The following is a 10258-nucleotide window of genomic DNA, read 5'->3' as shown; positions in this document are numbered from 1 at the left end:
TAGTTTATATTATCCTATATAATAAAAGAGAAACATGTAAATTGGCCATACCTCCGCTATGCTCACCAGCCAATCAGGAGTGCATATGCAAATTAACCCAACAAAGATGCACAGGCACCGGGTGGAGAGCAGAGCGGGAGAGCCAGCAGAGAGTGAAGTGGCTTGGGGAACTTGGCTCCCCAAGCCACCAGACGGAGAGCAGAGAGGGAGAGCTGGTGGCTTGGAGGACTTTGCAAAGCCGGAGGCCGTGGCACGGAGACAGAGCAGGAAGGGAGCTCAGGGAGCACCAGGAATTCTGGGAATAGTAGTTCTGGTGACAGCCCCAGGACCGGAAGTGGAAGCCCAGAGCATGGGGAGCACCAGGAATGCTGGGAATCAGTTCTGGTGGCAGACGGATCTCCTAGACACTAGAGCAAAGTGAGCCTGGAGCAAGTTAATGTTGCGGTGGGGGATGGAGGGAACGCAAAGGTGAGAGACATAAGTAAAATCAGAGTGTCCAGGAAAAATTAAAGGGAAGTTATCCTAAAACTTCCAGGAAATCTCCATCAATGAAGCAAAGAAAAATGCCTCTATTCTGTGAGCAACAAACCAAACTGGGTTGGGGTCTCAGACAATTCGCTCATATGATTGCAAAGACAGACAGAAACTCCCGGATTGGAGAGGGTTCCCCTGAGGGCTCCCAGATTGGAGAGGGTGCAGGTCGGGCTGAGGGACCCACCCCCCATGCACGAATCTTCATGCACTGGGCCCCTAGTACTGTATAATATTTAATATGTTTCTTATTTGTTTCTCCCACTATCACCATGAGAATGTAAACTCCATGAAGGCAGGGATTTGTTTTATTTACTGGTTTACCCTTAATGCCTAGAACTATGCCTTTCACCTGGTGGGTGTTCAAGTATCTGGATGGGGAGATGGATGGGGATGGATAGATGGATGGGGATGTGGATGGATGGATGATGGAGGATGGATGTGAATGGATATGGATATGGATGGATGGGTGGGTGGATGGATGTGGATAGATGGATGGGTGGGTGTGGGTGGTGTGGATGGATGGATATGGATAGGTTGATTGATGGATAGCTTATGTTAATGAGGTGACTTTTGTAAACCACCTAAGGAGGGGGGCTTCTTGCCAGGAGAACTAACCCTGTGATTGGGAATTAGAACTTTCAGTCCCACCCCCTTACATCCAGAGGGGCTGGAGGTTGAATCAATTGCCAATGGCCAATAAATTCATCAGCCATGCCTATGTAATGAAGCCTCCATTAAACCCAGAACAGTGTTCAGAGAGCATGCACGTTGGGGAAGCAGAACACTGGCACGTGCCTCTGTGCCAGGCCCAGCTCCACAAGGCCAGCTCCTTTGTTGAGGACCTCGCCCTGAATCATCTGGCTAGTGATTCATGCCCTTCAGTGTCCTTTGTAATAATCGGTAATCTAGTGAACGAATGGTTTTCCTGAGTTCTGTGAGCCATTCTAGCAAATTAATCAAATCCAAAGGGGGGGGGGCGGTCATGAGAACCTCTGACTCGTAGTCAGAAGCACATGTGACAACTATGTCACTGACTTGCGATTGGTGTGTGAAGTGGGGTGGTCTTGTGGATGGAGCCCTCAACCTGTTGGATCACGGAGTAGACAGTGTCTAGTTTAACTCAATTCTCAGACACCTTGTTCATGTCACAGAATTGGTTGTTGGGGAATACTACACACCAGCACACACAACACACACAAACATACACATAAATACACATGAACACAAACACACAAATACACACACACACACACACACACACACCAATACACATATACATTAGGATTGGTCCAGAAACCCAAAGGACGGTTTCCTTCATGGTCAGCCTTTGCTAACATCATGAGAATGGTCTTCCATGAAAACACTCATTCTTCTCCCACTTCGGCTGCATTCAGCCATGAGGAGACTATTCATTCCAGTGATTTAAGAAGCTAATTTAAGAACAGCAGGCTGTTTAATTTTGATGTAAATATTTAAAATGGGTTTTTTTTTCATTTTATAAAACAGTAATTCACATAATAGAAAGCTTGAAAAGTACAGAAAGGCAAAGAGAAGAAGGGAACAGTAACCAAAATTCCCTCTAAATAAAGATAGCCACGGTGTGATCTCGCTGTGCGTGTGTGCGCGCGTGCGTGTGTGTGTGTGTTTCTACACACAGGCTTGAGAGATGTGTTTCCTCTGGTTAGGTAAAAGGTGAGGAAGTATATAGATAATTTTCATTCTGCTTTTCTCACCTAACTTGATAAAACATTTTCCATGTTAATCCAACTACTGAGCATCGTTTCGATGGCTACATAATAGTCTCTTAGTGGATGACTAGCTTGTATCGCACCAGTCTCCTGGTGTTGGAACATTTTAATCGTGTCCCATTTTTCAGTTATAAATTCTGCTGCTATAAAGGGGTAACTTCCTCCCGGGAACGGCTTTTCTCCAATCGCTGACTTCTCCTTGCCACGGGAATGTAGATCCTACCTAAGCGTGAGCAACAAAGACTGCGTGCATGGCGTGACTGTAGTGACGGGGTGGGGACCGCGTGAAGGGGGGGGCAGGGGAGCAGAGCATAGTTTATTGTAAAACAAGGGTTTTCCCATTTGATTATAATTGTACTGTGTAATTACATACCATTTGGAAAATACACGTGTTCTAAATGTGTCTCAGCCCCAGTCGAAACTGACATGTATATTTAGGTCTCCTTGGACTCTAACCCTGTCTGTCCCCACAGAGCGTCTGATCTCTTGCAAACCTAGTCTGGTCCCTGGTATTTCCGGAGTCCCTGGGGGTTACCGCACAGCGCTGCAGGTCTCCTAGCACCCCCTCGGGGCACCCCGTCGCAGGCAGACCTGTTCCTGGTTGAAGACGTGCGTTCTGCCTCTGCTAGGGCCAGCCTCACCAACTAGGGCGAAAGGAGAAGGAAGGGGTCAGTCACTTCCGTGGAATGACTGGGATCTCACACAGGTTCGTGTGGGCGTCCAGCTCTCACGGGGCTGAGGAGGTAGTTCTCCCACCTACACGGCAGCCTCCGTCGGTCTGGTTCACAGCTGGGCCCCACATGTGCCCGGCACACAGGTGCTGAATAACACTTGTGCTTTGAAGAGCTTAATGTCTGGCCCCTCTGGCTGGAAATGCACACAGGCCATGTGCAGAGGGACTAGTGAGGTGACCAGCAAGGACAGGCAGAATGCATGTCCACGGAGCAGAAACAGAAGACACCCACTTCTCTCACCGCCTGGGGCTTCCTCCCCACCTCCCCCTGCTCCCACCTGCCCTGGGAGTACCCACCACCCTGTCCTCCTTGTGCCATTCCATTACCTCTCCTCCTCGTTAATGGCTTATCTGGGGTCTGTCCCTCCTCAAGTACCATGAGGACAGAGACTGTCTTCTCTCACGGGATCCTCCGTGCCCTGCAGGCACCTGGCCCGAGCTTGTGCTTGCTCCAAGACGGGCAAGGGAAGGGTGGGCAAGACCCTTCAGAATATGAATCCTCGTATAGAATAGTTTACCCCCCAAATCTGCCTCTGGGTTATTAAGAAGCTGGAAAATGTACCCGATGGGTAAAAGGATATGGATGTACAGTGGAACCTTGTTTCTCAAACGTAATCCATTCCAGAAGGCCTTTCAAGAGCGATGTGATCAAAAATTGAATCATTTTTTCCCATTAGAAATAATGTAAATTGAGTTAATCCGTTCCAGACCCCCAAATGATTCCCTGTTTCAACCTTTCTTATATACAGTACTAGAAGCCCAGTGCATGAAATTAGTGCACAGGAGGAGGGTCCCCTTAGCCCAGTCTGCACCCTCTCCAATCCAGGACCCCTTGGGGGATGTCCAATTACCATCTACAGTCAGACATCCCTCTCACAATCCAGGACTGCTGGCTCCTAACTGCTCACATGCCTCCCTGCCTGATCACCCTAACTGCCTCTGCCTACTGGCCTGGTCGCCCCCAACTGCCCCCCCTGCTGGCCTGGTCATCCCCAATGGCCCCCCCTGCTGGCCTGGTTGCCCCTTACTGTCCCCCAACTAGTCTGGTCGCCCCCAACTGTCCCCCCTGCCAGACTGGTCACCCCTTACTGCCCCCCCTGCCGGCCTGGTTGCCCCCAACTGCTCCTCCCCTGCCGGCCTGGTTGCCCCACGCAGCCTGCTGTTCAGTCGTTTGGTCGTCCCTCACTAACCCCCCTGCCGGCCTGGTCACCCCACGCAACCTGCTATTCAGTCGTTTGGTCGTCCCTCACTAAACCCCCTGCCGGCCTGGTTGCCCCATGCAGCCTGCTGTTCGGTTGTCCGTCTGGTCGTTTAGGTCATGACGGCCCCTGGCTTTATATATATTAGGCTATGTCTAATATACTGTTTAATTTATAAACACTTCTTCTCTTAAATTTACCAAACCAACCCCTACTAATCTTAAAGGAATTTTTTATATATCACTGCCTCTGAAATGCTATCACAGGCTAACTGCTTTTCCTTTATCCGATCCACAACCGTTTTTCTACCTATTCAGTTGCCTGTGATTGCTATTTTGTGAGCACTTTCACACTCTTAGCAACATTAGCATTAGCTAATTGATGGCCTTTTTATTTTATTTTTTAAATACATTTTTATTGATTTCAGAGAGGAAAAAAGAGAGAAACATCAATGATGAGAGAGACTCTGGGGATCGAGTCCGCAGCCCGGGCACATGCCCTTGACCAGAACTGAACCAGGACCCTTCAGTCTGCAGGCTGATGCTCTATCCTCTGCATCAAACCAGCCTAGGCTGATGGCTTCTTTATGTTTTAAAATTATGCTAATTGCCAGCAACCAAAGCATTCTCTCCTTTGCCTGTTGCCTGCCAGAAGCCTTTTGTCATGCTGATACCTCACTTGAAAGGGTTGTCTGTTCGAAAATGAAAATTTTGGTCCACAAGGGAGACTTTTTTTTCTGTGAATAAGTTGGCCTGGAACCAGGTTGTTGGAGATGGGAGACGTTTGAGAAATGAGGTTCGACTGTAGAGGAATGGGAAGAAAGGCCCCCCCCCCCTTAAAACAGGGGGTCCCAAACTCGCCACACACAGAATCACTAGGAGAGCCTTTAAAATGTCCAAAGTTCGGGTCCTACCCCCCATCATTTAGACCCACTCATCGGTGTGTGTTAAGGCTTCCCAGGAGATTTCAACATGCAGACGAGATTTGGAACACTTTCTTTGTCCTTGGCCCCGTCACAGGCCCCAATTAATGGGTCAGTGAATGAACTAATGAGTGAATGAATGAATGAATTTATGAGCCTCACAGTCTTCTGTGTCTCTTTCCAGCGTCTCAGGCAGTGGCCTTGCTATCTGGTCCCATCCCACCCTCTCTGTAGAATTAAGGAGGAATTTTGAAATTCTGCTTCTTTTCCTGATAGTCGTTTTCATTTTCTACAAATAGTTAATGTCTCTGAATAAGAGAGTCTAGGAATACAAACTCCTCTTCAAGTAAAGATCCTTTCCCAGCTCATTTGAAGTGTCACCTTTGTCATGAAATGCCACTCACGTCATTCAACACAACTAGGCGCACCTGCCGTGTGCCCAGCCCTACTCACCTGCCGGCGCTCTGCAGAAAGACAGACAGCCAGCACCTAACAAACAGATTTCAGAAATGCATGGTCAGCGCTTTGGGAGAAAAGCACAGGATGCTGGAACTAGCGGGAGGGACCTCATTTAAGGGAGGAGTGTGGGAAAGTCCTCTCTGGAAAGGCAGTTGTGATTATGTGTCTGTTTCCATGCCTACCTGGTTAGCATCCCCACTCATCCTCGGCGGCCTTGCCCTTCTTCCCCCCTCCTGGTTCAGCCTCTGGATGGTCAGCCTGTAGCGCTGGGACTGCCGGTCCAGCTCCTGCTCCAGCTCCCGGGCGAGTGTCCTCAATTCCTCGGCCGTCTCCGTCCTTGCCCCCTCTTCCAGGTGCCTCCAGTTCTCCTGGATGCTTCTCAAGTCCTGCATGAGGAAGTAGCCAGCCCCAGCTACGCTCAGCATCCGGGCAGCGCGGGTCATAGCCAGAGCAGGCGCCCCCGCCGCTCTCTGCACCCCTGCGGCCCTCCAGAAGGGCACACGCCTTGTGGCCACAAAGTTCCTGACCCTCGCAATGAAGCCAGGGTTGGCCTGGGCCCTCTGGAAGGCACGAAGCTGCCTGATGCTCCCGAAAGCGTTAATACACCTCCCGACCAAACTCCCATCAGAGAAACGTGTCCCTCCCCCAGTTCCAGCCTCCGGGTCTGTGGGGAGACTCGCCAGTCTGCTGGCTCTGTCTCTTGCTGCCGAATTGCTCCTATTTTCTAAGACATTTGTCAAAATGTTGGTGGTGGCAGCTGCTAACCCCAGGCTCTGCCCTGCTGCTACGAGTAGCAGGCTCCCTCCTGTTGTCACGGGTGCCAGGGCCACACCCAGGATGGTCATGACAGCGGACACCGCCCCCGAGGAGCTGGCCACCAGGCTGGTCTTGGTGAGCATCTTGTGGGTTGTGTCAACTTGGTCTGCGATGCTGTGAAGTTCACTGATAGTCTTTTCCAGCTGATGCTTCCGCCAGGGAAACTCTTGGAGAAACATCATCTCCTCCTGGGACCAGTTCCCAGATGGCCTGAACCCTTCCTCCCGTCGCATCAGCTCCTGGACCACCATATAGTACAGCACATCGACTTCATCCCTGTGGGCGGACACAGCACACGCGTGTTTTCCCAACTCGGGGACAGGCTCACCTGGGAGGCTAAAGACTTCTAGGTCATCTCAGTTCTCGAACACACTTGGGGAGCAGCACCCTGGGAGTCAAGGTACAATTGGGGAGCAGTGTGGCAGAGGCTGGCCCTCGGGCCTGGCCCCCTTGGTGGCAGGAACTCGAAGAGCCCTCTGCACGGCCTGACTGGCTGTGGCAGCGATGTGATGAGTCAGACACAATATAAACGCATCACTGGCTTTCGTCACCAAGTCTTTTCTTAATAAATATATCTCTGTGCGTAATGTGTGCGTCTGCACAGGCTGTGAGCAGGTCTGTCCTGGGAAATGGAGCCTAAGAGCCTGTGGAAGCTGTGTCTCCATTTCTACTTTTTCTGTTTAAAGGGGATCTGCCTGGAAATTGTGGTTGCTTCTGGGGAGGGACTGGGCACCTGGGGCCAAAGCTTTGAGGGACACTTACTGTTTTTACTGCTTGCCCTCCTGTTTCTTTCAAGTTTTGTATCACGTGCATGTATTAGACACATTTTTAAAAATGGTAAAATAACCTACATTTCTAAAAAAAAAAAAAAGGTGGGGGGACCTCCAGGGAGACACCAAATATCACCTCTCCCCTAGGGGAGGGCTCCTGGCCATTCCCTCGGACACGCGTGTATTTTGGAAACCGGAAGCAGGTTTCTAACAGAGGGTGGTCGTGTTTGGGAACAGCGGTTCTACTCTGCTCGCGTGTTCACAGGCCGGGAGAGGCGCCTTGTCTCATAGGACGTGGGGCTTCCAACGTGGACACCGTGGGGCTGTGCCGGATGCTGCAGTCGACTTCCCACGACTCGTGAGAGTCTGACTTGTATGGCCCTCGGGTTCGTTCCACGGACGGGGCCTGGGTGTGGGATATCGGAGAGCGTGTCTGTGGGAGAGGAGGCAGGGCTCGCAGGAAAACCGGGCTGAGCCCAAGCAGCCCCAAGCCCCAGAGGAGCTGTAGACAATGGCGTTAGAGCCCTCTGCTCCCCGGCAAGCCATCAGCGGCCTCAGGTAGACCGGCCAGCTGACCCCTCCCCAGGGAAGCAGGAGCGGCTTCTGACATCCCTCCCCATCGAGTCTCTGCGGGCCCGGTGCGTGCCAGCTGCCTTCCCGGTGCTGGGATTCCGGCAGCGAGCACACCAGCCGGTCCCGGCCCGCACAGGACTCTCCTGGCGCTTCCCCCCCAGACCTCACTGCCTGGGATCACCTTCCCAAACGAAGCTGCTCCGTCACCGTCTCCCAGGCCTGCCAGTCAGAGAGGAGCCAGCGCAGGTCTTCTGTGGTCACGGTGGCTAGACCTTCAATGATGCTCTGGTGAAGTAGACCATCTAATGATAACATTTGGGAACAAAGTAAGCAAAGTTAGAACACATCAAGAATTGTAATGTCTCACAAGTTGCACATCATTTTTTTGCCTAATGATTTCAAACCGTGACAATGCCCAGAGCGAACTAGGATGTAGTCAAACTGGGCATCTCTTAGGTTTCTGGTGGCTTTTGAATTTTTTTAAATATATTTAATTGATTTTTTACAGAGAGGAAGGGAGAGGGATAGAGAATTAGAAACATCGATGAGAGAGAAACATGAATCAGCTGCCTCCTGCACACCCCCTACTAGGGATGTACCCACAACCAAGGTACATGCCCTTGACTGGAATCGAACCTGGGACCCTTCAATCCACAGTCCAATGCTCCATCCACTGAGCCAAACCGGGTAGGGCGGCTTTTGAATTTTTGCTATCACATATTCAGTCACAAGAATCTTCTGATAATCATCCAATAACCCATCAATAGGCACAAAGACGATCAGGGCCATTTAAGTTATAATATTGCAAACTCGGAAGCAAGTGAGCGTGCGTTCCTTCCAGCCCCCGGCATCTACCTTCCCGGAAGGATTGCCCCGTCCCTGCTCAGCCCTTCCTGAGGGAGGCGTTCCCTGGCTGGTTAGCTGTTTGTTTAACCGGGTCGGTGTCGGGCAGCAGACTATGTCACCCCGAAGATGCCTCTTTGGTCACGCGCTGTTTTGAGCTGTAGGCACTTGGAAAACAGCAATGCAGGAGGCTTTCTCTGAACTCCCCTCATCTGCCTACGGACACACCCTCCAAAAGGCAGTCGGCTGTCCTGGGTCCCCTCCCCGGAGTGCCATCAACCAGGGAGGCTGACTCTTGTCACAGGAGAGGAGAGTTGAAGTTGACACCACACCCAGGCACACTTTGTCACAAATTATCATACCTCCCCTCTGTTCTTCCCAGGATCCTTCATCTTTCCTAAAAAAAATTAGGCCTGCATCCCCTCCCCTTTCTCTATGAAAATGGTACTTCAGACGGAATTGGAAGCCTCCTTAGGGAGTTACTCATTTTTCCCTGGGTCTCACCCATTTGTTCATGAAGAATATGTGTCAACGGACTTTTCTTTTTTTCTGGTTGTTCTTTTTTTTATTTTTATTTTTATTGATTTTTTACAGAGAGGAAGGGAGAGGGATAGAGAGTTAGAAACATCAATCAGCTGCCTCTTGCACACCCCCTACTGAGGATGTGCCCGAAACCAACGTACATGCCCTTGACCGGAATCGAACCTGGGACCCTTCAGTCCACAGGCAGACGCTCTATCCACTGAGCCAAACCGGTTAGGGCTGGTTATTCTTTTATTACAAGGGTCTCAGATAAGAACTCAGAAGGGTAGAGGAAAAATAATTTTTCCTCCCCTCCATAGATAATGTTACCTAGCGACCCTTGCTTAGAGTCTCTAACCTGCAGCTTCCTGTGTTGCTCAGAAATCACCCCCGATCCTGTTAATGTTTCTCATTTACTTCCAGTAACTTTTCAAATACATATTCTTGTTCACGTGGCTTTCATGGCTGCTATAACTGTGTCTGTTATTTTTATGTAATATTGTAGGACAAGCGTTGTCCACATTGCTCCACCACCGCCAGGTGTTTATTTTTGATGACTCTGCTCTTCCATCAAGAGGGGCCTGCCTTCGTGTTTACAGACACACTCCCTTCCTGGACACGGGGGTCTTCGTGTGTTTGTCACCTGCGTGAGTCCCTCATACAATGGCACTGACCCTGTCCTGGTTGCTGTCTCCACGCTGGCCAGTGACTGGGCCAGGGCTTGGCTCCCACGCCCGCCTCTGCTTTCTGACTGCTTGCAGTTCTGCGTGCAGGGCCTGGGGAGCTGCTTATATTTCTAGTTAAACTGGGGGAAGGAAGATACTTGCTGTTATCGTGTTGGCAAACATGTGCCTTTGAGAAGGTCTCAGCTTAGATCCTGATTAAACCCACGGTCTGCTGCATCCCCTCCTGCCCAGCGATGCGATATGGCCTCTCAGGATTCTGTTCTCCCTCCTCCTTTTAAGTAAGATTTGCCGCTGCTTCACATTCCGTGCTAACGTTATTTCCTACTGTCTCTTACTACTGTGTTTTCTAACTTATGCGGTTACTCTGTAGAAACAGTATTCATTTTTAATACTCCTCTGGGCTGCACTGAATTTTTATTCCTTGCAATAGTGATTAAATGAATAACTCATGAA

General features: G+C 50.4%; 1 protein-coding gene across 1 annotated transcript; it reads right to left on the bottom strand.

Moving 5' to 3' along the window:
* Positions 1-2776: 2776 nt before the first annotated feature.
* APOL5 (apolipoprotein L5) lies at positions 2777-8069 on the bottom strand. Its single transcript, XM_028150108.2, has 3 exons — positions 7936-8069; positions 5778-6687; positions 2777-2926 (listed from the first exon to the last, which is right to left on the bottom strand). Exons 1-3 carry the CDS (start codon positions 8067-8069, stop codon positions 2777-2779), a joined length of 1194 nt encoding a protein of 397 aa, XP_028005909.2.
* Between the last annotated feature and the right edge of the window lie 2189 nt (positions 8070-10258).

This window comes from Eptesicus fuscus, chromosome 7 (assembly GCF_027574615.1).
Source record: "Eptesicus fuscus isolate TK198812 chromosome 7, DD_ASM_mEF_20220401, whole genome shotgun sequence".
Taxonomy (NCBI): domain Eukaryota; kingdom Metazoa; phylum Chordata; class Mammalia; order Chiroptera; family Vespertilionidae; genus Eptesicus; species Eptesicus fuscus.
The sequence above is the reverse complement of the archived record's forward strand: the minus strand, read 5'-3'. Positions and strand labels throughout refer to the sequence as shown.

What these genes read in the sequence shown, in the direction of transcription:
- APOL5 (XM_028150108.2), bottom strand. Translation starts at nt 8,069, where the DNA reads ATGTTATCATTAGATGGTCTACTTCACCAGAGCATCATTGAAGGTCTA. An exon ending in GAGCAGCTTCGTTTGGGAAG is followed by an intron (nt 6,688 to 7,935) that starts GTGATCCCAGGC and finishes GTCCGCCCACAG; the next exon opens with GGATGAAGTCGATGTGCTGT. An exon ending in TGAGTGGGGATGCTAACCAG is followed by an intron (nt 2,927 to 5,777) that starts GTAGGCATGGAA and finishes CTTTCGCCCTAG; the next exon opens with TTGGTGAGGCTGGCCCTAGC.